At 39.1% G+C, this 27,638-nt stretch overlaps 1 protein-coding gene across 5 annotated transcripts; it reads right to left on the bottom strand.

Moving 5' to 3' along the window:
- Positions 1–142: 142 nt before the first annotated feature.
- On the bottom strand, positions 143–25,200 carry ALG8 (ALG8 alpha-1,3-glucosyltransferase). 5 transcript variants are annotated; one of them, XM_080641946.1, is made up of 14 exons: positions 25,104–25,199; positions 21,516–21,594; positions 20,437–20,630; positions 14,764–14,873; positions 13,748–13,815; positions 12,556–12,671; positions 11,226–11,352; positions 10,883–10,986; positions 9,984–10,104; positions 6,143–6,282; positions 5,266–5,405; positions 3,897–3,994; positions 3,517–3,589; positions 143–2,047 (listed from the first exon to the last, which is right to left on the bottom strand). In XM_080641946.1, exons 7-14 carry the CDS (start codon positions 11,341–11,343, stop codon positions 1,816–1,818), a joined length of 1,026 nt encoding a protein of 341 aa, XP_080498072.1. In that variant the 5' UTR covers positions 11,344–11,352; positions 12,556–12,671; positions 13,748–13,815; positions 14,764–14,873; positions 20,437–20,630; positions 21,516–21,594; positions 25,104–25,199; the 3' UTR covers positions 143–1,815. The 5 variants fall into 5 exon arrangements, with proteins under 5 accessions (XP_080498072.1, XP_080498071.1, XP_080498074.1 ...); XM_080641945.1 differs by lacking the exon at positions 12,556–12,671 and having other exon boundaries at positions 25,069–25,200; XM_080641948.1 differs by lacking the exon at positions 12,556–12,671 and having other exon boundaries at positions 5,266–5,371; positions 6,143–6,241; positions 25,069–25,200.
- Between the last annotated feature and the right edge of the window lie 2,438 nt (positions 25,201–27,638).

Here is a 27,638-nt window from a genome sequence, read left to right as displayed (position 1 = left end):
GGTTCTAAACTTTTTTGTGATCATTTTAAAGACGAGGACATTGAGGCAAAGGATGGCTAAATAACTTGGCTACAGATTTTTTTTTAACCCTCACCCAAGGATATTTTCCCATTGATTTTTATTTTTCTTATTTTTTAAAGTATATTTTTATTGATTTCAGAGAGGGATAGAAACATCAATGATGAGAATCACTGATTGGCTACCTCTTGCATGCCCCCTACTGGGGATCGAGCCTGCAACCCAGGCATGTGCCCTTTACTGGAATTGAACCCGGGACCCTTCAGTCTGCAGACCAATGCTCTACCCACTGAGCAAAACCAGCTAGGGCTCCCATTGATTTTTAGAGTGGAAGAGAAAGGGAAAGACAGAGAAACATCGATGCGAGAGAAACACATTGGTTGCCTCCAGCACGCACCCTGACCAGGGCCCGGGGGGGAAGGAAGTGCCCCGGATGCTCTATCCTCTGAGCCAAACCAGCCAGGGCAATGGCTACAGATTTTTAAAAACCATGGAGGCAGAATTTAAAATCAGGCTGTTTGACTCCAGGGCCCCAATTCTTAATCACTACACTGTACTACCTTTATATTCACAGATATGGTAGCAATTAAGTTGAATCTTGAGGTATGAACAATCAGATGACAGAGTAGAAAAATCAGCAAAGAGGAAAGAGAGTAAGGGGCATGACTGAAAGAAAGCAAATGTACAAAATAGCATGGCACACTGGGAACTTTGAGTTGTTAGATCAGCTGGGACATAGGATGCAAAGGGCACTGTGGTGAGGAACATAGGCTTGGGGGCTCCTCCCACACACCACACCCTTGGCAAAGTCCCCATCTTTATCTCTGCAATGAGACTCAAAAGCAGCCTGGGAAAACAGAGTGAGTTTAAGAGATGGATAGCTGGATTAGCATCCCAGGATGCCAATGATCTTGGAGTCTCTCTGATCCTCTAAAAGGGGATAATGAATAAATAAAAATGTGTCCAAGTTCCTACTGTCAGCCAGATAAATGTTGGCTGAATTTGAATGTGCAGCAGATATGAGGCAAACTGGGGCCCTGGATAAAAAGTGTGTATGAAGTATGCTGAAGGAAGGGTGAGAACAACACCAGGCTGTTAAACCAGTGTGCTCAGTTGAGGAAAGTTTGAGAAATGGCAGCTTTATCAAAATTGTAGTGCTTGCTGATAGAATAAATGAACTGTACAGGATATCCTTAACTCAATATAAGAGTAGATGTGGTTTGTAATCTCTGGTGACAGGCCAAATCATTCATTAAATATTTCACCTAGCTTTGTGAGTACTGTCATTGTATAATTTCAATGAAAAAAAAATCTGAAACAAGATTTACAGAATGGGGACAGTACACCATCTGCTTTGTGCATGCCAACAGGAAGGTGTAGGAGCAGGTAATGATCCAAAAATGTTTTTGTGTAGAAATATAAAATAGTATTTTATATTTTATTTATATCTTCCTTGGCACATGATTCTAATTATGCTTTATAGCCTGACAATGACTATCACAGGCTACAAATAATCAATTCTGTTGATCAGACTCTGCTTGCCTGGAGCAAGCACAGCAGTCTGAACGAACTGACAATTTTAACAGGGAAAGGCAAGATTTGTTTTGGATGTATTTCACTGCTTATGGAGGACAAGTGGCTTCTCACCATGGTGACAATCAGGTTGCTAGGCTAGGCTAGGCCAAATCTGTTCTCAAACAGATCTACTGAATGGTTCATGCCATCAGCAACTTTTTCAAGTTCTGATTAATTTTCCATGAAATGATTGCTTGGAATACATCCAAGCAGTTCCTTTATTCATTGCTTCTTTGTCTTGCTGACAGGAGGGTCAGTCAATACTGAAACATACAGTCTGAACCAAGCATATGTGATGCCCACTGCACAATACGCTGAGGTCAGTAACAAAGGGAGAAACGAGTACTTCAGCTTCCAGGAGGTGAAAGGGAATACAAATTCACAGAAGACTTCCAGAGGCCCTAGGCCAAGGAGGTAGAAAGTTTCCATCCAATTAAAAAGAGGCTTTTCTTTCCTGAAGAAAAAAGGAAAGGTTTGATTTAGATGAGTCATTCTGGTTTTGCAAACATTTCTCAGCTAAAGCTTCCCATCTGTGCTGTTTTGAAGTGAAGTACAGCCAAAGCCAAAGCCAAAGTCAAAAGAATGTATCCAATTTCACATTTAGAAAAAAATGATAATGACATACCATTATATTATCTCAACAATCCAAAGGTACCCAATTATCATCTACCTCTGCTGTCACTTAGCTGAAGGTCTGAGAGAATTAGCTATGCATTTGGAAGAGAAAAGAGGGCTGGATGCTGTTATATTAGAGTAAGAATATGGCAAACAATATATAACTTTTTTGTTTTGGTAAAATAACATAAAATTTGCTATTTTATTTTTACCATTTTAAAGTATACAATTCAGTAGCACTGAGTATATTGACAAAGTTGTACAACCATTACCACTATCTACTTTCAAAACATTTTCATCACCCTAAACAGGATCTCTGGAAATATTAAGCTGTAACTTCCCAATCCCTCTCACCCCTGTTCCCATAATCACTAATCTACTTTCTGTCTCTATGAATTTGTCTATTCTAGATATTTCATATAAGTGGAATCATACAATATTTGTCCTATTGTGTCTGGCTCATTTTACTTGGTCTAAGTTTTCAAGGTTCATCCATATTGTAGCACATATCAGAACTTCATTCCTCTTTCTGGCTGAATAATATTCATATATATATATGTGTGTGTGTGTATATATATATGTGTATATATATATATACACACACACACATATATATATATATATATGTTCACACATATACACACACACACTATTTTGTTTATCCATTCATTTGTTGATGGACACTTGGGTTATTTCCACAATTTGGTTACTGTGAATAAAGCTATAATGAACACTGGTGTACAAGTATCTGCCTGAGTACCTGTTTTCAATTCTTTTCGGTGTATATCTAAGACTGGAATTGCTGAGTCACATGGTTATAAATAAGTTTTAATATAATTAAGTATATAGAGTTTTATGAACACAATCAGATATGAACCAAAAACAAACTTTAAAAAAATTATACAGATAACATTACATAAATTTTAGAAAAGCAAAACATTCCATCAATGATTCTATTCCACCTATAATTCTAAGATATGTAAGAATTTTTACATCTTTTAGTTTTATGCATCTGTATTTATGTGGTTTTACTCTTAATGCATATTTTACATTCCATTTTTTACTTCTTATAAAAGGTTTTAATTTATGCTAGGTAGTCCCTCCTGAAATATTACCCTATACTATAGATATGACCCATGTTGTCATGTCAGAGTGATGGGATTATGGGTAATTTTCTCTCTTTACTTACTAATTTTTCATAATGTTATATTACTGTTAGTAAAAACAGTTTTTAAAAGGCTTACTGTGCATTTAGGAGCAAAGATTTCACAAGAGAAAATATAATTTTAAATGTACTTTTTGGATTACCTGAATAGAGTCTTCAGTGAGGAAATACTATAGATGGTAAATAGTAACATGAGTAGGATTTTAATGGGAAGTTCTGTTGAAAGAAGAAAAGAAAAAGCAGACAATAATTTAGTTGATAAGGGAAAGGTTTATGAGACTTTAGGCCATATAAACACACTGACACAACTATATAGTGCTAATAATGCTTTTTGAGCTTAATTGTGCATTTCTGTGACATCTAAAGGTACTGAGAATTAGGGATAGGTTTTACTTAAGAGAATGGGTGAGCCCTTTCCTCCTAAGAGATTTTAAGGTTGTTTAAGTCAGGCTGTATTGATCTCTAGGCCCTGATGAAAAGGGCCTGGCAATCAAACCTACTGCTCTAAAAAGAAGCTGCTTACCTGGTGCAGTGAAGAGCAGAGGGAAGAGGGAATAATGTCCTGTTGTAGTCAGAATCAGAAAAATTGAAGCATCGCCTGCTTTTCCCACAGACAGAAGGCTGAAAATAAAAATTCTCATAATAATTCCTTAAAACAACAAATGAAACTTACATTTGCAAATAGTTTGAGTAAATTGCATCTATTGTCACTTCTATAACTGGCATAATACAACATACTAATCTTCGCTACAAGTCCAATTCAATTGCAAATATTAATTTTTTAATGGGAAACTTCAAGCAACTGATAGAAGAATGTATCACATTGAATCAGGGAATATTTAAAAAAAAAGGATCTTGCTTCCTTGAGTAATTGCCTGCTCCCAAGAAAGGGATATTGTGGGATTGGAGCTGCCTAGTAGTGGGTAGCCAGGAAACAAAACTTGGGGAATTTAATTTCCAACCCTATAGCTCCTCTCTTAGACAATGCCGGGCACCTGCTGGTGTTCAGTAGGAATTTTAACTGAAGACATTAGAAATTTTGCTCTATTTTTTAATTTGGTCGCTAAATGAACCCAGACAAGCCATATACCGGCCTGACAAATTTGCTTAAAAAATTTGCAGGATTAAAACAAACAAACAAACAAAAAAACCCACGCTAATCCTATTACCACCTATCCATCTTCTGGGTTTAAATTATATATAAAATGGACACTCTTGCATTTAAAATGCCTTTTTAGCATGGCACAGTGAAAATATAAGATTCAGCATCATAAGATTCAGGTTTTAGTCCTACTCTGCTACTTGCTAGCTATGTAACTTTGAATAAGTCACTTAAACTCTCTGAGCCCCAGTTTTTGTTAAGATAGGGGATGATAGTCATTTATCCTCATTATCTTAAAGGTTTATGTGAGGCTCAAAAGAAAGAATGAAAAAGAAAATGAAAACCCCAAAAATAACAGGTCTGAAAACTCTGAATGTTGTACCTATGTTAGATATTATTGCATAATGAACTCAATCCTTACCTTAACTAACAACACTTAATAAGGAAGAGAAGACCTTATTTCCAAAGCCCATGCTTTTTTCATACTGTGCTGCTGCTCAATATCCAGATGTAACAGTCTGGTGTCATTCATGGTTCTTAAATCACCACAGTACCCCTTACACCAAAATATCCAGGAACAATATGCACAATTTTGCATACCTCAGAACCTTTACAGGTTGCAAGGATCCCAAGTTAAGCATCCTGTCCTTTTCTAGTATAAACCTGTTCCTATATATCTTTGCCTTTGCCTACCCCACTGAACATGTCAAAAAGGGACAGATCAAATAGAAAACAATAATATCACTGTGAAATATTCCAGAAATGCTGACTGACTGAGCTACCTGCTTACCTCATTGGGAGAATTGCTAGAAGTATGGCTTTCTCATGGACGTGCCACCCAAACATGAAGGAGCTCAAAGCACAAAGGATCAGACACCGGAGAAAGCCTTTGGGCCCTTGGGGTTTAAACCAAAGACAGAAAATAGAGGGCTAGAAATAACAGGCAAAGATAAAACTTAAGTATCATTTAAAATAGGCATTACAGAAACACTGTTCAGGTGCATTTGCATCATCTCTGAAAAACAGTAGATCAAAAGACTATTCTCCATTAAACTGGGATAATTCATCACTTTGTGAACAGTCCATCAAAAATTAACATAAAAACTACTCAGAAAAAAACGGCATTCAAATATATAGAATTCAACAAAATTAATAAGAAATGGTAACTAAGTTCTAGGATGGCCAGTATAACCCTTATTAAATCTTCATAATTAGTTAATTAATAGTCACTGAACCTATAGGTCAAATTACAAAAATGTTGACTCCATCATCATCAATATCCAGGGATTCCAGACAACTTTGGATTTTGGGTCATTTAGTCATGGGTGAAAACATAAACCTGGGCTATCCGGACTACAAGTGTCTTCCTCTCTCTCCACAGTGTGGCCCACGCTCCTTTCTCCGTGGTCTTCTCTTTGCCCTCATCCCAAGGTGAACAGATGGTCTAAGAGTCTCTCTCACAGAGATTTTCTCTCACAGAGGCTTTACTAAAGATCCCTCCTTCTGGGAAGGACCTAAGAATTGCTAAGACATGCCTCAATCTGCAGCAGGGATATGACCATGGAATTCATGCTGTGGCTGAACAAACTGGAAGTTGAAATTTAACCAGCCACACAAAAGAAACGCAGAGAAAACTCAAGAAATGAGTACCATGTGTGAATTCTTACCAATATGGCAATCAGAGTGCAGATGAGGGTGGCCAAGGGAGTCACTGAAGGAAGGACTGTGTGTTGGAACTGCTGAACCAAACCACTTGTCATTGAGGCCTTAGGAATCTTGTTGGGATCAAGAAGTTTCAATTTTAAACCTACACAGTAAGTAGACATTTTATTTTGTTTTGGTCAATGGCACACCATATTTTACCAAACAATTCCTTGAGGAAAAAATAAGCTACGAAATCTTATAACCAGTTCAAAGTTAAGATTTCATTGACTCAGTTCTGTGCTAGTCTACCTAAAATGCTGCTGGTCTTGAGATTATGCCATTTGAGGCAGCTGTCTACATTAGGACGGGAAATTTGTGCACCTTACCAGGAACCTGCTGACAGGCACCACGAACAGCAATCTGCTCTCTCCGCTAAAATGAAGGAAGTAAACTTTCTGAAATACAGGTCTGACCATGTCATACCCCAGCTCTGAATCCTTCATTGCCTCCAGGATAAAGTTCATGTTCCTAAGCATGGTGTAGTGTCTTCTAGGATCTAGCCCCTTCCTGCTTCTCCAGCCTATCTTCCATTTTTTTAAAATTTTTTTATTAAGGTATTATATGTGTACATATCTTACCATTGCCCCCCCCCTCCATTTTTTTAAAATGTGACTTGGCCACAATGAACTGACATACCACTCTCAACACTTATGTCCCTTGGTACATGCTACTCACTTTACTTAGAATGGCCTCCTCACTTTGCAGAGTTAACTCCTAATTCACTTACTCATCTGAGAAAGCTTCTCAATCAAGAAACAAAGCTGATTTTCTCATGGATCAGGTATACCTTGTACAAGTCTCTATCCAGTGTTCACCACACTGCACTGTATCTGTTTACACACTCATTTCCTCTATTGTACGGGGAGGTACTTAAAGGCAGGAATGGTAATTCTTTCTACCCAGAGCACATTGGAGTTCAAGAAATACTTATTAAGGGAACCAAGTCTGAGGAGCAGGATGCAAGCCCTATCCCAAACAAGCTAATAGGACAGTCAGGGACAGCCTGAGCACCTACATAGCCCTACCTAATGCCATTGAATACCAGTGAAATATGGGAAAGATATATATTACCAAAATATTTTCTAGTCATTCACCTCTTCCCTTTTCCTTCAGCCTATTGATTCTCTCTTAAAGCCAATGTCCCTGAAACACAGACTAATCTGCCCCACAGACTTCCCATGTAAGACATCTTAAAGACAGAGATGTACAAAGTAAGTCAGCAGCCTAGCTGGTTTGGCTCAATGGACAGAGCATCAGCCTGTGGACTGAAGGTCCCAGGTTCAATTCCGGTCAAGGGCACATGCCTGGGTTGTGGACTCGATCTCCAGTAGGAGGCGTGCAGGAAGCAGCTGATCAATGAGTCTCTCTCATCATTGATGTTTCTATTTCTCTCTTCCTCTCCCTTCCTCTCTGAAATCAATAAAAATATATGAAAACAAACAAAAGAAAAACACAAAGTAAGTCAGCACAGTTTCCTGACTCAGATAAGGCAAGTGGCCCTTGTACCTCATCCCATACTGGTTATTCAAAGCTTTTTTGAAATATGTTAAGAAATTACTGCCATAACCAGGTAGCTCAGTTGCCAGAGCCTTGTTCTTATACACCAAGGTTGCATGTTCCATCTGCAGTCAGGGTACACACAAGAAGCAACCAATAAATGCATTAAGCAAGTGGAACAACAAATCGATGTGTTTCTTTCTCTCTCTGTCTCTCTCTCACTTCTGCTCTTTTTATAAATCAATTTAAAAAATTTTTTAAAAGAAATTACTCTTTAAGAATGCTATGTACATCAAGGCTAGATTCACAGTGGGTGAAGGATAGCACCAAATTATGATTTCCTACAATAGCCCCCATTCATTGAGCATTTATCACGTAAGATTCGCAGCCATTATTTTTAGCCCCTAGGCCAGCCGTGGGCAAACTACGGCCGCTGTCCTATCCAGCCCGCAGAGCCGAAAGAGTGGAGGGTTCTCTTGCTCTCCCCTCTGCTCCTTCACCAGCAGTAGTGTTAACATGGCAACGTCGGGAAACACGGCCGCAGCTCCTTCTTCTGAGTTGGCGGATTTATATCCGCCCATTCAGTAGAAGGAACAACCTCTCAATCTTCCAGAGGCTCCCTGTAATGCCCACTGACGCGTCCCCCGACATCACCATCGTGGTGATGTAGGGAGACACGCCCCTGGAGAGCACAGTATCAGAGCATTAGCTAAAAAGGAGACCAACAACACTGTTCCCACTGAAGTTGATGTTTTAAAGACCAAAAACCTTTCAACCCAGTCTACATTGCCATCTACATCTACATCCCGGGCATAATTTGCAAGTTGCACTAAAGAAAATGTTTAATTTACTGTTTACACATTTTGGTCTTTTCTATTTGTTTTAGTTTTAAGTTATTTTATTATATTTAAGTTTAATTTGAAAGGCTTTTGTACCTTTCCTTTGTTAGGCAATTTTATTTTGCCTTTGCCATCTTCAATATAAGGTATGTTATTGTGCTATGATTCCTCCATTTTTTGAAGTTTCAAATTATAATAATTAGTGTTTACATTCTTCTTGTTAAAATGTTTGAAATGAATAAAACTATTGAAATAAAAAAAAAAAAAGACCGTACCCTTTTATGTAATGATGTTTACTTTGAATTTATATTAGTTCACACAAACACTCCATCCATGCTTTTGTTCCGGCCCTCCGGTCCAGTTTAAGAACCCATTGTGGACCTCGAGTCAAAAAGTTTGCCCACCCCTGCCCTAGGCACACAGAAATGGAGTAACTTGACCAAAGCCACCAACTAATAGGTGGTAGAAATGATCCCAGTTCTGTCTGGTTCCAAAGCTCCTGCTACTGACAACCTAGCATTTCTTTATTGCTGCCTTTGTTTCACACAGCATGCTTCATGGAAATAGGTAAAGTACTATTATCTCCTTATTAGAGTAAAGCAAGACTAGAGGAATCAAATGACTTGCCCAGTGCCACGGAGCCAGCAATTTATGCAGGTGGGCCTCCAACTAAGTAATCAGATTCTAGATTAGGAGCTGGTAAACTCCAGCCCTAGCCTGGGGGTCACATCCAGCCTGTGACCTGTTTTTGCATGGCCCTGAAGCTATGAATGATTTTTACATTTTATAGATTGTAAACAAACAAACAAACAAACAAAACACCGATGTGATCTGCAAAGCCTAAAATATTTACTATCTGGCCCATTACAGAAAAAGTTTGCATACCTTTGCTCAATCCTACTACTTCCTATTGAGCTAGGCTGTATTCACAAATGAAGACTGGGAGTTACTCCAAAGTGACTTATCTTTGGTAGAACCAACTCAAGGTATAAATTATTTTTCATCACAACCCAAACTTAAAAATATAGCCTAGGTTTTCCATGTCTTCTCATCTCTTGCTAAAATGCATGGCTATCATTTCCTTATTGGTTTAATACTTAGAGTCATAACTTACACATTCTTCCATCCTGCTTCATCCCATATTAAAGTTTAAAAGTAGGGTTAACTATTCATGTTCTACTTAAGGCAAAATTAACTTTTAAAAATGTCTAAATATTTTATTTTTCCCTTCAAGGAAAGGGTCATCAACCTCATTGCCACAAAGAGCTTTTATAAGACGCTCAATCTGTTTACTGCACTGAAGCCTCAGTCCCTAGAACCACTCCCATGTTCATTCTGAAAGCTGAAATGCAGGGCTGGAGAACAAACAGTTCAACCTCATTCAAAACACAAAACAGGTTTTTTCATTTCTCAATGTGACTAGTCCTTTCAATAGTCAGAGTCTAAGTAAGAAAGCTTGCTATCGTACCGATGACAGACAGCACTTTGTCCAAAGCATTGTACAAAGCCCAGAAGTTTGGAGCCCAATATGCATGGCAGAGGCCCCGCTTGAAAGGGAAGAGTCGGGAAAAGACTTGAGGCAGCTGGCTCTGTTGAAAAGAGATTAAACAGTGATCAATCTTTCCCAAATTCAAAAAGAGAACTATGTCTATGGCACAGTGTGTAGGAAGTTACGAGGTCTGAGTTCCAGTCTTCGTTCCTTCAAGTAAGTACTATGATCTTGAGCAGGTCACAGAACCACTTTTGTTTAACCTTCTCATCTGTTTAGTAGGACAAGATACATGAAAGTACTTGGAACATCAATCCAATATATTATAAGTATAATAATGGAAGAATTTATGAGGTGCAAAGGAGAAAGACTGAAATTTATCCAACTCTACTGAAGAGAAGGTGAGAGCAGGGAAGACTTTACAAAAAATGTAGTGCTCTCCAGTTTTAGCAGGAATTAAAGTTAATTAGTTGAATTAAAGTTAATTAATTAGGATGAGGGAAGAAGGGAAAAATATTTGTTGAACATCTCTAACATTCTAGGCACTTTAGAATGCTGTCAGTGAATGACTATGAAAATGCTTCAAGTATTGATTTTTGGGGTTATAAATAAATTTTAGCAAGTAGGCAAGCTAGCAGATACAAAATCTATGAATAATGATGATCGACTATGTGTGACATGTAGTTAAACATACAGGTATTTGAATATGCACAAAAATGACTCAAGGAGTACCATCCCTATATTTGGAGAGTCATACTAAAGAGAGGTAAGAAAAGCCTAGTTTTGCCTATTTTATAATCTTAAATTTATTATTTTTTCTAAACGACAACAGCAACAGCAAAAAACATGTATTATTTTATAAAAAAGGAAATGCTTACCAAGGCTAGAAAAGGACCCAATGAAAGGGCAGAAACTAGAAAAACAATCAGTCCCAGGGAAATAAGGCGGACGAAGCTGAAACTGTTCCATCGAACAGACCCATCTACAAAAAAGGAACATTCTCATTAACCAGGAGCATGGGAAACCATAACTTATACCATGTTGTAACCTGGAGGGATCCTGACAGTACACCAATTTTATGATGTGGCAAGAGCAGAGAAAAGTCAGAATGGGTAAAGAGGTTATAGGATCAATGTGATTCATAAGACCCTCTTACAAGCAAGCCACCAAGTAAAGACAAAATAAAATATAGGAGGTTTTGCTATTCTCACTAAAACTTGCCTGGTTTATTTGCAGTGAAGCAGTAAGATCGTAGCAGATATATACCATAAGCTGGTGCTACGTAGAGGTAAATGTGCTTGAAATGTAGGAGAACAGCAAAGAGAAGTGCTCCTTCCATATGCCTTTTCTAGGAGATTTAAAAGGGAATATCACTTTAAAATTCAGAGTAAATTAAATGCAGTAATGTAGTATCCTGGATTGGATCCTAGAACAGAAGAAGGACATTAGTGGAAAAACTGGTGAAATCTGAATGTACTAAAATTGGTTTCTTAGTTTTAATAACCATACCATAATTACATAAGATGGTAATGTTAGGGGAAATGGGCAGGGGATATGGGAAGTCTCTTTGTAACTTTTCTGTAAATATAAAATTTATTTAAATAAATAAAATTTATTACACAATAAAGAACACTAGAGATGGTTGCACAATAATGTGAATATACTTAACATTACTGAACTGTCTTAAAATTGATTAAGTTGGTAAACTTTATGTTGTGCTTTTATACCACAATTTTTAAAAATACAAATACTTTTAAAGATATTAAAATTAAATCCTTTTTGTTCTTATGAACTAACATAATGTTGAAAATTAAGAGTACATGACTTTTATAATTTCCCCATCTCAGATAACTAGGTGTCGCATACAAGATCATAAGGCAGTGTGAGGAAAATAAAGTGTAAAATAAAAAAAATGTATTTTAAAACATCTATTCTGAAATACTTAACAAATGAAATATGATGTCTTAGATGAGTTTCAAATTAATCTTTTGTGTGTGTGTAGATCACTAAGCTATTTTCTCTACTTATGTATAAGATTTAAATTTTCTAAATAAATTAAAAAAAATTCAGGCAAATATTCTACATGCAGTATAAGGTGAATACAGGCAAGTAATTCCAGCTGGCTTTTATAATGAGTCTAGTGGGTTCATAAATTCCTTACTTCAACAAATATTAAGTTCTATGCTTGATGCTGAAGTTCAGGATACACCATCCTGACAACACACTACACATTTTCCCTAAGGAACTAAAACACAGAGAATTAAATTATCCCCCCTCTCCCACCCTTACAAAGTGTTACAATAGCTGTAGTTGATTTCTAAAGAGGAGCTAGGGACGAGAATATGAATGAATAAATATAATGCTATGCTACCAAAAAATTATTTAACTCTTATACTATAGATCAGGTAATTTAATATAGTGCTATCAGGCTTGAAGGCATCAAGGATAATACTTGATCCTAACAAACTACCTAAAAGAACTAACGGTATTCTGATTAAACAAACAAACAAACCGAGTTAACTGTAACTAAAGAAGTGTGAACTCTACCTACCTCACAGGAATTTTGGAAGGATCAAATGAGATAATATCCTGGGGTTCAGCAAAGGAAACTGTCAAAGGGACCATGAAAGGCCAGGTTCCTTCTCTCACTGTCTCGTCAGGTGTGGTCTAGAATAGATGAATTGGGAATGATAAGGAAAAAGAATGAGATGCTTCCAGATCTCTCTTCATCAATTTTATAATTTATTTAAGATTCAGAGAAGGTCTTGCTGGTTCTATAGCTAAACTTTAGTTTATTTGTTCAACAACTATTCAACAATCATTCACTGAACACCAACTATGTTCTACGTACTTTGTGGCTTTTTATGGGTTAAAAAAACACACACTTATCCAGATATTTATAGTTGACAAATAACTTTAAAAAAGATTATCAAATGTGATCTTTCCAAAGTCCATGTGAGGTAGTTAACCCCATTTTACAATTAAAAATGTAACAAAGGGTAAATTTCATTTTATGAAGGAGAAAACTGAGGCTGAGAGGGTTAAATGACTTGTGTTGGGTTAATGGTCCCCAAACCTAACAGTTTATAAAAATTCCCTGGAGAGTCCTAAACCACAATCCCAGATATTCTGATTCAGTGTACAGAGGGATGCCCAAAAATGTGAATTTCTGATTTCTCCCTCCATAAGAAGGAGACTAATAATTATAACAACCTCACAGAAGCATGAAGGCCTATCTGTTGCCAAGTTGCAAGGTTTGTTCAATAAGATATTACATATAATGCACCTTAATCTGAAGTAGTTGAGGCATTTGGTAATCCCTGTGTGAGTCACACAGCATATTAGGATTAGTCAGGATTTCAACTCAGGTTTTCTGATTCCGAATCCCATACCCTCCGTTACACTATACCACATGCTTCTGATGGTAAAGCCCCGCCATAATTGTTATTACATTATAAAAACTGCTGAAGATTTCATTCCTAGGTACATGATCCCAACCAAATGTAGAAACTCAATTCACTTCAGGACTGTCATATTCTAACAAGTTTTTGAGAATACAGTTTTCTCATCTGTAAAATGAAAAAAATTGTCAAAAGAGATAAAATTTGTGAAAAATACTCAATAAAAGTTGTTGGTAACTCAAAACAGTTGGTCAAATAAATTGACCCATCACTCACTATACTATTGTCTCTATTAAAAAGCAAACTTAAAGGGGAAAAATCTAATTAGCCTACTTTATTTACCTGAAATAATCGTGCAATGGAAAGTAGCATTAATCCCATTAAAAAACCATTGTATTGGAAATGGATATCTGAAATTAGGTCAAGGAAAGACAACAAAGGATACCAAATTCATAATGAACCTTGCCAGCAGACTGAGTTTAAAAACTAAAAATGCTTTCTTAATAGATAAAGACAAAAATATTACTACTGGATTGGACTTCTCATAAATGTGTTTCTATAAACAAGTCAAACCCTGGACAAGCTCTTAAATTACGATTTATATTTAAGAAGAAATAAGAAAACTTTCCCATGTTTTTTCTACCTTAAAGATCTAGCAGCTAAGGGGAAAGATGTTTTATTTTTTAGAATTAGGGACAAGAAAGAAAGGGACCTAACAGCTAGTGAAGGCCACCAGCATGCAGCACCCCAATTTATAGAACATATACAATCTTATTTACTAAGCCTCACAATGAACCTGTAAGGTAGTCTGAGCTCAGAGACATTAATCTACTCATGGCCAAAGCTACTGTTATGACATAACTAGGATTTGAGTCTAGATCAAATTTGAACTAAAGTCTGGGTGTTTTCCTCCACACCAGGCTACTTCTATGAAAACTATAAAAATTAGGCTTCTATTATTAGAATTTCAGAACTTTGCCTGTTAATATGTGGTAAGCCAAGGTGGCAGAAAGCATGAAGGCCTGTCTGTTCCCATATGTAACACTATGATATGCTGTTTCCTATAAAAGGCATTAGACTAATGTATGTATGAGTTAACAAATCCTAGTATATTGCTTTACTTTTGGTTTAATTGGTTCTCACATATCACCACTAAATTTTCAGGGACAAAGTTCTGTAACAACCAGAGCTTGGTAAAGCTGGGCACAGACTAAAGTTTTGGGAACCCACTAACCCACCTCACACCCATTTTCCAAAAGCAGCTTAGGTTTCAGAATCACCATTATAAAAAGAATTAACCTTATAATTAATATATAACAGAATAAATAAGGGAATAGTACATAAAATGTCAAGGATACGGTCCACAATTAACAGCCCAAAGTTCCACAGCAATAATACTGACAGAATAAACTTTGGCTTCTCTGTAAGTTCTTTACCTGCTTTTTTCCCATCAATGCATTTACAGCACCTACATTGAAACACCAGAAAAGAATCAGAAACAACTTTAATCTTCATTAGAACATCACAATACTTCTACAGAGTACACTGCGATACATTCTGGTACATTTCATTAGCCATTGCTAATAAAACTGTGCATGCCATTTTTGACTGCTTTAAAAAGGTGATAGTGGAAACAAATCCCTCAGGGGTGGTTCCCTATCTCTTTCTCAGCTATGCTGATTTGAAACAAAGTCTTTATATTTAATAATAATAATAATGAAAACATAAAAGAAAAACCAGCCACCAAATCCCCAAAAGTAACAAGTTTGAAAATTGAGAGAACACACACTTTTTCAGTCCTTGAGAGTAAAAAATGCAGACCAGGCCCTGGCTGGCGCATTTCCGTTGGTTAGAGTGTCATCCTGTGCACCGAAAGGTTGCCAGTTGAATTCCTGGTCAGGGCACATACTTATGTTGTGGGTTTGATCCCCGGTTGAGGCACATATGAATGGCAACCAATCAATGTTTCTCTCATACCTCTCTCTGTCTCTGTCTCTCTATCTCTTTCCCTTTCTAAAATCAGTAAAAAACATCATCAGGCAAGGACTAATATGTAGACCATGATGATGTAGCACTCTAAATTATATATCATCATACCAGCCAGATGAAGAATAGAGCTTCAAGAGTTTGGGAGGGGGTGGCATAGGGAAATAAAAAATAGAGCCAGAAACTTGCAGCTCCTGATTGTCCAACTAATTTTAAAACCCTTATGTAAAAACTAGAAGCCCGATGCACAAAGATTCGTGCTAGAATGGGCCTTCCTTTCCCTGGCTGCCGGCACCGCCTTTCTGCTCCGGCCCCACCTTCCTGCTCCTGCCCCGCCTTCCCATGCTGCCCAGAGGCCCTGAGAGACCGGGGGTGGGGCAGAACGCCTGCATCATCACCATGGCAACGATGCAAGCGTCCCGCCGCCCCCCGTTGCTCAGCACCTGTGTATGCAAATTAACCACCATCTTTGTTGGGTTAATTTGCATACTCACTGATTGGCTGTGGGCGTAGCGAAGGTACGGTCAATTTACATGTTTGTCTATTATTAGGTAAGATGTATGCCATTCAAAGGTAGTGGTATACATATAAAGTGATAATATCAGCTGATCCCATTCTTATTTTCTAAAAATTATATTCAGACACAGAAAAGAGGCTGAAATAATAAACACCAAATTGTTGATAATGATAGCTGTAAGTGGAAGAGTACACGTCATTTGTACATTGTGTGTGTTTATGTGCTTTTCTGCTTTCCAAAATTTTGACAATGAGGATGTATTATTCTATTAAAAAATATATTTTAAAAATATATATTTTATTAAGATGGCGGCATAGGTAAACACCTAAACTGCTGCCTCGCACAACAATTTCAAAACTACAACTAAAAGACAGAACGGACACCATCCAGAACCACAGGAAAGCTGGCTGAGTGAAAATTCTACAACTAGAAGCAAAGAGAAAAGCTCACAGAGAATTGGAGGTACGGCAAAGGAGCTTTGTGCGCGCAGAGAGGAAGGGCGGCTGAGAGCCTGGCTGACTTTCTCTGGCAGAAGGGGGAAGGAAGCCTCCGACAGCACTGAATCCCAGTTAGGTCTGAAGGCGCGCGCGGGCCAGTGCGCACAAAGGCTGTGAAGTTGCCACAGGCTTTCCCTAGTGGAAGGGAGTCAGAGGATTCTGACTGCAGAGCCCCAGTTCTGACTGCAGTGAACCCCAGTTCCAGGCGAGCCCCTGGGGACCCACGCTCTTGTGGGGGGAGTCTGGACTCTCAGGCGGAGACTCAAGCTGGGGAAGGCGGAGGACTGAAAGCGCACATGCGCGCAAGGGCAAGGCTGACAGGAAGCCAAGACTGAGACTCCACCCCATCCAAGCTGAGCACAGAGGCTATTGCAATTTGGCAAGTCTAATCCTATAAGGCTGTCTCCAGCACCGAACTTCTCCCAGCATAGACACAGCTGATCCTTACAGCCAACTGGCCCGGAGGTCAATTCTTCCCAGTGATACCAACAACAATAAAGGCTTAATTACAACAAGGCTGTACACACAGTCCACAAAGGGGTGCACCAAGAGTGTCCACCTCAGGTTAACTGGGGAAGCAGACCCACTGGGCCATATTGGAAACCTAGCACAAATATCTACCTTACCAACTCAGGGAATCAATGAAAATGCGGGGTCAAAGAATCAGATCACAAACGAAAGAAATGGAGGAAAACAAACGACTGGATATAGAATTCAAAACCACCGTTATAAGACTTTTTAAGAATATCCTAGAAAAGGCCGATAAATATAACGAGACCCTCGAAGATATGAAAAAGGACCAACTAGAAATTAAACATACACTGACTGAAATAAAAAATATTATACAGAGACCCAGAAACAGAATAGAGGAACACAAGAATCAAGTCAAAGAATTGAAATACAAAGAAGCAAAAAACACTCAACCGAAAAAGCAAAAAGCAAAAAGCAAAAAAAAAATCCAAAAAGTTGAAGATAATGTAAGAAGACTCTGGGACAACTTCAAGCGTACCAACATCAGAATTATGGGGGTGCCAGAAGAAGAGAGAGAGCAAGATACTGAAAACCTATTTGAAGAAATAATGACCGAAAACTTCCCCCACCTGGTGAAAGAAATAGACTTAAAAGTCCAGGAAGCCCACAGAACCCCAAACAAAAGGAATCCAAAGAGGACCACACCAAGACACATCATAATTAAAATGCCAAGAGCAAAAGACAAAGAGAGAATATTAAAAGCAGCAAGAGAGAAACAGTTAATTACCTACAAGGGAGCACCCATACGACTGTCAGCTGACTTCTCATCAGAAACTATGCAGGCCAGACGGGAGTGGCAAGAAATTTTCAATGTGATGAATAGCAAGAACCTACAACCAAGATTACTCTACCCAGCAAAGCTATCATTCAGAATTGAAGGGCAGATAAAGAGCTTCACAGATAAGAAAAAGCTGAAGGAGTTCATCACCACCAAACCAGTATTATATGAAATGCTGAAAGGTATTCTTAAAGAAGAGGAAGAAGAAAAAAGTAAAGAGAAAAATTATGAACAACAAATACATATCTATCAACAAGCGAACCTAAAAATCAAGTGAATTAAAAACCTGAGGAACAGAATAATCTGGTGAATATAATAGAATCAGGGGCATAGAAAGGGAGTGGGCTGATAATTCTCAGGGGGAAAGGGGTATGGGGGGTTCATGAAGAGAATGGACAAAAATCATACACCTATGGATGAGGACAGTGGGGGGGAGGTAAGGGCAGAAGGTGGGGTGGGAAATGGGTGGAGGGGAGCTATGGGGGGAAAAAGGAGAAATAATTGTAATAATCTGAATAAAGATTTATTTAAAAAAAAAATATATATATATATATTTTATTGATTTCAGAGAAGAAGGGAGAGGGAAAGAGAGATAGAAACATCAATGATGAGAGAGAATCATTGATTGGCTGCCTCCTGCATGCCTCAATCGAGTCCGCAACCCGGGCATGTGCCTCGACCAGGAATCGAACCATGACCTGCTGGTTCATAGGTCGACGCTCAACTTCTGAGTCACACTGGCCAGGCTCTATTAATTTTTTTTTTAAAAAATGTGGTTCATTTGAATATTGGCATATTCTAAAAACAAAGAAATCTAAAACAAAAAAGTATAGACATAATAAAGATGCAATTAAAGAGTAGCAACAGATGCCTGCTTCTCCCCCAAGGAGCCTCAGTTTCCTCATAAAAAGAGACAGTAACCTTACAGGGTAATTCAGAAAATTAAGTGACTAATCTACACATAGTGCCTGGTTCTGGGAACTGGCACATAGATTTCAACAATTTTTATCTTACTTAACTGCTCTCTCTGCATTGCAGATGGACTTGAACTTGACTCACTCTCTCTTTCTGCCTGCACATGTTTTCCCTGGGAGCTTGAATTCAACCATTTTGAGTTAAAGGCAGTGAATTACTAATCACCTTCCCTTTCAATATTTGCCAGGACATAAAACAGATTGAAAATTAGGGTGTCACACAGTAGTTACTCCATGAGAATAAGCAGAGGTTAAAACATTCCCAAGGGACTCTTTCTTGAATGGGGTGAGTGAGGGTTCAGTCTAGAAGGTACTGAAATGAACTAGTTATGACAAGGATCAATGAATGGACACCAGTTACTGCTCTGTCACAGTCATACCAGCAGGACTAAGTATTATGACAGAATAGAAACCAACATTAACCAGAAACTTATTACTTGGATGTCATTGTGCAAAATGTTCTAAATATATATATTTAACTACTTAAAATTAATTTATAGGTAAAAGATACAAAACATAAAAAAATATAACATGAAGGAAAGAATTCAGATTATAACTAAAGCATTCCATGATTTCTTGAGTTTACTAGGATGAAAATTCCATTGGTGGTTAGCATAATTCATATGTGTCCATGAGTGTATGTGTGCTGCATGTATTTGTGTAAAGAATAGGGCAGGTGCCTGGCTGGTGTTGCTCAGTAGTTGAGTGTCGACCTATGAACCAGGAGGTAATGGTTCAATTCCCAGTCAGGGCACATGCCTGGGTTGTGGGCTCGATCCCCAGTGTGGGGCATTGCCGAGAACCAATTCCAGCATGTAATAATTACAAGAGTTTTACCAAAAGGTTGGTGAAGCTTGGGCAGCTCAACAAGGGTGAGCCACACATGTAGTTTACATGTTGGCTAAATGGCACTTCCCCCAAACCTGAATAGGATAATTGTTAGCTGCCAGACAGCTCAGGGCATTTTATTGCCTCCTGTTGGCCAAAGACCTGAACAGCTGTAGGCTATTCCCCAAAAAGATAATGTTTCTGTATATCCTTTGATACCGTACCCTTTGAAGTATATATTTCCACCTTGCCTTAGGACAGGTTGTGTTGAATAAAAGCATGGGTCCTTGGTCAAGGAAGAGTCTTCAGTTCCCTTTAACTGAAGCTCTTCTGATCCCCAATGCCTCTCAAAAATATCTTTCATCGTCTTTGGACTCCTTCTTAATCATCTACGCGCAGCCCCTTTCTCCAGAATGCTGAACCCTTTGTAAGGCTGGGAAAAGAACCCTGGCAGGGCATGCAGGAGGCAGCAGACCAATGATTCTCTTTCATCATTCATGTTTCTATCTCTCTCTCCCCTCTCTCTTCCTCTCTGAGAGAGAAAAAAAAAAAGGGTAGGTCACAGAAGCCGGTGGGGGTGGGGATTGGGACTGCTATAAGGAAGGAAAGAAAAGCATATGGAGCCATTTGGACAGGAGAAATGGTCTTGGAACTCTACCTGAGACTACCTTTCACAACACTCACAACAATGGTTCTACCTCTGCCTTGTAACTTCACCTTCTCCCCCGTTTTTTTCCATAGGATTCAGGGACACTGCTTACTGTAAAGATTTACTGTGCAGTTTAAAACACAACAACACAGTTTTGGACTGTTCTAAAAAATGCTATTATATGAACTTTGTTTCCCCCAAAAGAATCATAAGTTAGTATTATAATTATTTCTTCAATATTTTCCACACAAAATTATATTCTCAGACTTACTCATGCACAGCATACACAAAGAGTATATCTGTAAAGATGACAGAAAATCTCTGGAAAAGTAAGGTCTTTGAGCTGGCATAATTCAGATTATGGACATTCAGCATCTCTTGATCAAAATATTTGGCAACATGTGACAGGGCATACTCAAACCATGCAAAAAAAGGCGGGTAATCTAAGGTCCACTCTGAAGTTTCCTGTAGTAAAAATTGAAGATAGAACATATCTTAAGTAACTGAATAAACGAAGAGGACGCAAAGATTCTCTGGTTTTTAAAAAAGCACATGAAATGCAATTGCATTTAAAATATGCCACAAATAGAACAATTTCTATGTTAACACTAAGCAGAACATCAAAACTTGTATCATAAGTTTGATCTTCAATTTCCTTAGTCAACTACAGTGCAAAAGAAATTAAGCTAAAACCTTGGAATAATAAACTTGATTATGACATAGTTCTATTCATCTATACAAAAAGAGAGCTGTGGCATAACCAATGACTCACTAGCTTGGGTTCAAGTTCTGTCTCAGAGATGCAATTTCCCTATTTGTAAAGTGAGTATCTATGCAATTTAGTAATTCATACCAGAAATAAAAATACAGACATGTTTTTTATAAATAACAATAGAAGAGAATGGTTTATTACCAGATGTTACACATATTTATTTATTTCCTCATAAATTGCAAAATATTAGGGAAAGACAGGATTGTAGAAATAATTCATTCCAAATCCTCACTTGCCAGATGAGAAACTAAGGCTCAAAGAAATGAAATACACTTTCTATGCTGTGGCAGAGCCAGGCCTAGAGCCCAATTTTTCCTCTTTCCCAATCCAATGTGCTTTCAAAAAGGGTGTCGCAAATATTATAATTACCAATTTATAGTTTGGTAAATGCATTTTGAAGTAAAGGGATTCCCTAATAGTGCCAGAGAGCAGAAGAACTGAGGAAAGAACACACTTTTTATAAAGATTTATTTGACCTATGACCACATGGAAAACTGTTTTAATATCAATAATACTTTATGATTTCACAAATCTTGAAAAAAACACACAAACCAAAAAAGGTAAAAATCGAAACTTACCTCATAATACCACTGTGATACTGGCAAACTATGAGTGATAGCTAGCCAGTTTCGGTGTACTTCAAAATCTGTGGAATGACTATTCAAAACAATCAGATGAATAAAATGAAATTTTGTCAATTATCAATTTCACATTTCTAACATTATGCTTTTACATGGATCAATACCCCTACACTGTCACCACTCACTATCCTTTAAAGCACAAAGAGGTATTACAATAATCCTGAAACACCCCACTTATCTGGAGGCCAGACCTTTTGAAAAAGATGGGGAAACTACAATTAAGTGAAAAGGTTCTCAGAGCTATCTAAAGGGCTGACCCATACATTTTCTTAAGGAAGGCCCTCAGCCTGTTGTTCAGAGGTGACTTATTCTCATTAAAAAATAATTCTAACAAGACTCATTATCTGGAAAAAGCCCCACATACAAGCTGGATAGATTTTCAATGATGAACAGTTCATCAGACAGGGAAGATGGGGAAAGGCTCCTGCTTTGCCTTTCCCACATCTCCAGAATCTCCTTGTTCACTGTTTCCCCCCTTACTATGTATAAACATAGTCAAGCATCTCCCTGTAGGGGAAGAAAAATTTCCCCTTATAACCTAGGTTCTGTGGCTGGTCTAAGAATGAAATTGACATAAGACAGATTATCAGGACAAAAAGAAAAGCCAATTTTAATCATTGAGGTATGTACAGGAGCCTCAAAAGATATGGCACTCAAAGGTACCAGGTGATGGAAGTTTATATACCATCCTGAGCTAAGTAAAAGGATAGGGGTCTGGGTGTTCAAAGGGAAAAAGGCAATTTATGGGAAGGTGAGAAGTGTATGGTAAACAAAGGTTGCCCAGCCAGGCAGATATGTCTTTCAGGTGAAAAAGTGATTTCAGGTAATAGCTCTGTTTTTAGTACAGGCCCCCCTTTCTCTTACAAAAGGGTAACTTCTACTCTGTTTTCAGACCTTCTCCTGTGTCCGCAGTTCCTCAAAATAATCAGTCTAAAAAAAGTCTTATGCCAAACAGGCATATTTTGGAGTGGCATGTTCTGCAACCCTTCTCCCCTCTGTAGTACATTTTTTTTGGTCCACTGCTGTACCTCCTTTCCCTATCTAGAACAGCACTCACTACATGGATGAGCTCAATACATTCTTGTTGAATTAACCACTCACCGAAGTCAACAATGAGTTCCGCAGCAAAACCTGATTTACATTTTCCAATGTTTTACACAAACTTTCCACAGTGACAATCCTTTCCCGAGTTTCCTAGACAACTCCTTCTAAGTCTCTTTTAGTACTTTCCATCCCAATATTCACCAAACTGATGAATATTATTGATGAATAAGTATGGATGTTCTCCTAGGTTCAGTTTTTGCTCCTCTTTTTATGCAACTTACTAGACAATCTTATTCACACTTATAGCTTCCATTATCAACCGTATAATGATGACTCCCAGATCACAATGCACAACTTTGGTCTCTTTCCTAAATTATAGAGACACACATCTCCAACTTCCTGCTGACAAACGTCCTGCTGACAATGTCACCAGAATTTCTTACAGATTCTTCAAAATCACAATTCAAAACTGATCTGATGACCTAGCAATTCCATTTATATATATTCAAAAGAAATGCATACATATGTACTGATTGTGTCTTCAGGCCTCCAATTATGTCAGTTTTCAGAGCCCTTCCTGACACCCAATCTAAAGTAAGTCCTTCTTGTTAGTCCCCTTATAGGATCCTATTCTTTTCATTCATAACACTTAACACAAGTATAGTTATGCAATTACATATTTGCAATGGTTTGTTTCTGGGACTGTTATCCTTACTAGACTAAACCCTTTATAGGGTTAGGAACCATATCCATTTTGCCTCTAGTGCCTCTCCATAGTAAGTAGTACATAATAAAGCAGTTAGTACACAATTTGCTGAATAGATTTGCATTTATCCTATAGCTTCCACCTCACTTCCCAGAGGTTTCCATTTTGAGAAGCAGAGTATCAACTACAATTATATATGTTCTTAATCCTGGATCAGTACTAAGAGCAGTATTCAAGATAACAATCCTAAAGACACATTTCTAGGCTGAGATAGCAAAAGTAAGAAACATCATCTTATATGCACAAACCTACAGTTTAAATAAAAAAATCTCTTTCACTCTGATTTGAAAGGAATTTCCTACATTTCAGATTTTTCCAATTTGCTTTCAAAATGTATAGATGTTCATCTGCTTCCAGTTATGCAGAAAGCCCAAGTGATCAACCCCTTCTTTCCCCAAGTCCCTGTTAAGTCACTTTGCTGAATCTACATCTACATTTCACTGCTTATATAATTACATATATGCATCAGCATAGATACACATTCTGCACATACAACTCTTCCCTACTCAAATCAACAAGAAGTCATCAAGAACTTGAGCCAAAGGATACCAATAACCAAACCCTAAACAGGGGAGGAAGGGAAAAAAGAAATGATGGGAAAAGTCAAGGGAGAGGAGTTAGGAGGGATGAAGAGAAGATGGAAGCCGATATTAATAAATACTGAGTACCCATTGTATACACATTACCACTTGGTGGTTGCTTTCTGACTGGTTTCCTCGCTCTCAGTCTTGGTCATGCATCTTTTATTTTTTTTAAATCCTTACCCAAAGATATTTTTCCATCGATTTTTAGAGAGAGTGGAAAAGAGGAAGGAAGGGAGGGAGGGAAGGAGGGGAGAGGGGGAGAGAGAGAGAGAGAGAGAGAGAGAGAGAGAGAGAGAGAGAGAGAGAGAGAGAAACACTGGTTGCCTCCTCCATGCACCCTAACTGGGGTGGGATTGAACCTGCAACAGAGGTAGGTACCCTGATACATGAAACCTTCTGGCGCAGGGACCAACCCACTGAGCCACCGGCCAGGGCCTTGCATCCATTTTTACACTGTAGTCTAACCCTGTTATCTGACCCTGCCTACCTTCATCCCGTACCACTCCTCTCCTCACTTACTGCTCTTGAGCCACAATGGCCACTCTGTTCCTAAAATGCCGAGTTCTTTCCTACCACAGGGCCTTTGAACTTGCTCTTTCCTATGTCTGAGCTGCTCTTCACATTGCTTTTTCATTCTTCTGATTTTAACTCAAACATCACTTCCTAAAAGAGTTGTAAACACTTGTTTGGTAGTCACAACCTTAAACCTCTGTGTTTCTCTATCTGTGCCCACCAACTCCGCCAGGCAAGGACGGGAAATGCCTTCCTCTCCCTGCATCTCCAGGGCTGAGAACAGTGCACCAGCTGAGTGAACAGTGGAGGGGGGTGTTCTTATTTTGCATATTCGGGATGAGGAAGGACCCCGAGGCTCAGAAAACTTTCAAGAGAACGTCTGGCCTGAACCCAGACTTTCAAGGCTAAGATCTAGTTATAAGGTTAAGTAACAATCAATAGGTAGAATGGGGAGCTTGGTAAAGACGAAGCGGTGACTACACCACTTCCAAGTTCCCTTTCCTGGAGTCATCCACACTTCTCTCTCCCGCCCTGGCCGACCGCGGGCCTCCTTGCCCAGCCCCTGGCCGCGCGGGTCCCTTACTAGGTGGGGATGAGAAGGCATTTGAGAAGAGTCACCCCGAGCGCCAAAGCCGAAAACCAATTGCCACCACTGGTCGCAATACCAAGCGCCGCCATTGCTGCCGCACCGCGAGCTTTCCACCAACTGGGTCTGCATCCGGGATCCCGCGCATGCGGGGAAGGTCCTCGGAGCGGGCGCCTTGGGTTACGCGCATGCGCGGGTCCGCCCCGCTAGCGGGAGGCCGTTGCTCTGGCATTTAAACCTCCCGCTCACTGTTCGTATACCGTTGCGCCTCACTCGCCACTCGGGAGGGACTCGTACGCCTGCGTGGGTCTCTGAAGCGACAAGTTAAGTTTCATTTATTACATCATTCTCCACCTCCGCCCCTCATACTTCATTCTTAAGTTCAAGTAGTTGCTGGGCGTCTGCTCCGGGTCGTGATTTTGCCTGGCGTTGGGGTCCCTGTGCGACAGAACTGGATCTCATAGAGACCTTCACACGCTAGTGGGGGAGACGGAATTGTGAAGAGTTACAACAGGAGTACCAGCTCCAGGTAGAGAATGCTAGGAGCAAAAATACAGGGTGGACAACACCGTGCTTCTAGAGCTCTGAGCTAGGGTCTGCAGCACCTGCCTGAGTCCCGGGACGAGCCCATTCTGGAGGAAGGCTAGACGCTAGTGCTGCTCACACTCCCTCAACAGATAACTTGAGTCTTGTTAAAATCCAGATTCTGCTTCAGCGGGCCTAACGCACTCCTGGATCATGTCAATGCTGCTGGTGCCTGGGCCATAAGGGCTGAGGCACAAGGAATGGAGTTAGTCTTGTTTCCCTCGTGCTCTGATTTTGGACAAATGACTAATCTCTCTTAACCTCGTTTTCCCTTTCTTGTAAGTAGGACGTAAAAGTGGTGTCTACCGCATAAAGTGATTGTGAGGATTAAATGAGGATGCATGTACATTACTTGATAGGATGATGCCAGGACACAATAAATAATGTTTCAGAGAAGTGAAGTGCCTTGCTGGAAGATGCACAGTGGGTGGGTGATAGTGTCACTCTGCTCATTAGAGCTTATGCCCTCCCACAACGTCACATGCCAACCATGCGAATGAATAGGACACTCAAATTTATATCACAAGCCCAGCCTTCTTCTCTCACCTATAGACCCTCTGTCCATCTGCCTCCCAGACATCTCTTAGGTGTTTCAAAGGCTGTTATAACAAATTACCACACACTTAAAGCACAATCTTAAAACAACACAGATTTATTTCCTTACAGTTCTGGAGATCAGAAGTCTAAAACCAGTCTCATTAGGCTAAAGCCAAGATGTTATTAGGGTTGGTTTCTTCTGAGGCTCTGAGGGGAGAATCTTTTATTTTTCAGCATTTAGAAGTAGGCTGCCTTCCTTGGCCTCTAACTTCTTGCTTCTATTGTGACATCTTTTACCTATCTGGACTCAAATCTCCCCATGCTTCCCTCTTATAAGGACACCTGTGATTGCATCTAGGGGGTCACATGGATAATTCAAGACAATCTCCCCATCTCAAAATTTAAGTTAATCACACCTGCAAAGTTCCTTTTGTCAAATAAGGTGAAATTCACAGGTTCCAGGTATTAGGACATAGGTATTTTTGAAGGTCATTGTTTAGTTTACCACACACCTCAAACTCAGTTTATCCCAAACTGAACTTGTGATCTCTCAATATTATCCACTAAGAGATTGACACCAATTTCTCAGTTGTTCACCTCTCCTGCCCCACATCTACAAGCTCACTGTGAACTTACTAACTCCGCACCCACTCCCAATCCTCTTCTCCCTTTTCCATTTTTCTGAAGACTCTAGAAATGTTAAACAGTTGGTCTTCCAGCTTCCCTGGCAGCTAGGCGTAGCTTGATGACATAGTTCTATCTAGTAAGACTTAAAGCAGAAGTCTGCTGGGAGGTTTCTGGGAGAGGTTTTCTTGAAGACTGTTGCCATGAATTTTGCCCATTTTCATACTTCCTGCGTTTAACTTTATCATGAGACATGGAGCTGGACTCAGCTATGAGGGAAAAGTGCTTTATGCTGTCCCTGACATCACTGAGCTGCTAAACAAATCCCTCCTACCTCCAGAATTCTTATTTTCTGATTATCTAAGGAAACTTCTTCTTATCTGAGGAAACACACACACACACACACACGCACACACACACCACCCTTATGTGTTTAAGCCACTGTTGGTCACGTCTGTTCTTCCCAGATAAAATATTTCTAACTGCTGTTGCTAAGTCCTGTCTATTTGACCTTGATACCTCTCACATTCATCTACTCTGCTCCACCCATTATTCTCTTCATTCTAGCTTAACTGACCTGCTTTCAGCTTCTGGTAGATGCCATGTTCCCTCCTGTCACTGTACCTTTACACATTTTGTTCCTTCTATTTGGAATGCTCTTTCTCCCTGTTAAAAAACAAAGTTCAACTGAGTAAAATTTAAAGATCTTACGGGCTTTATTCAATGATTTATGTATCGAGCAGCATCCAATGTAGCATCTAATCTCTCAAGAGCTGTACAATATGAAAGACTTTTATGGCAAAGGGGAGCAGGAACAAAGA

Source organism: Plecotus auritus, assembly GCF_963455305.1.
Source record: "Plecotus auritus genome assembly, chromosome: 9".
NCBI lineage: Eukaryota > Metazoa > Chordata > Mammalia > Chiroptera > Vespertilionidae > Plecotus > Plecotus auritus.
This window is presented reverse-complemented; position numbering and strand designations above follow the sequence as displayed.

What these genes read in the sequence shown, in the direction of transcription:
- ALG8 (XM_080641945.1), bottom strand. Translation starts at nt 25,163, where the DNA reads ATGGCGGCGCTTGGTATTGCGACCAGTGGTGGCAATTGGTTTTCGGCT. An exon ending in TGCCTTCTCATCCCCACCTA is followed by an intron (nt 21,595 to 25,068) that starts GTAAGGGACCCG and finishes TGTTTTGAATAG; the next exon opens with TCATTCCACAGATTTTGAAG. An exon ending in CAAAGTGCTGTCTGTCATCG is followed by an intron (nt 6,283 to 9,983) that starts GTACGATAGCAA and finishes CTTACTGTGTAG; the next exon opens with GTTTAAAATTGAAACTTCTT.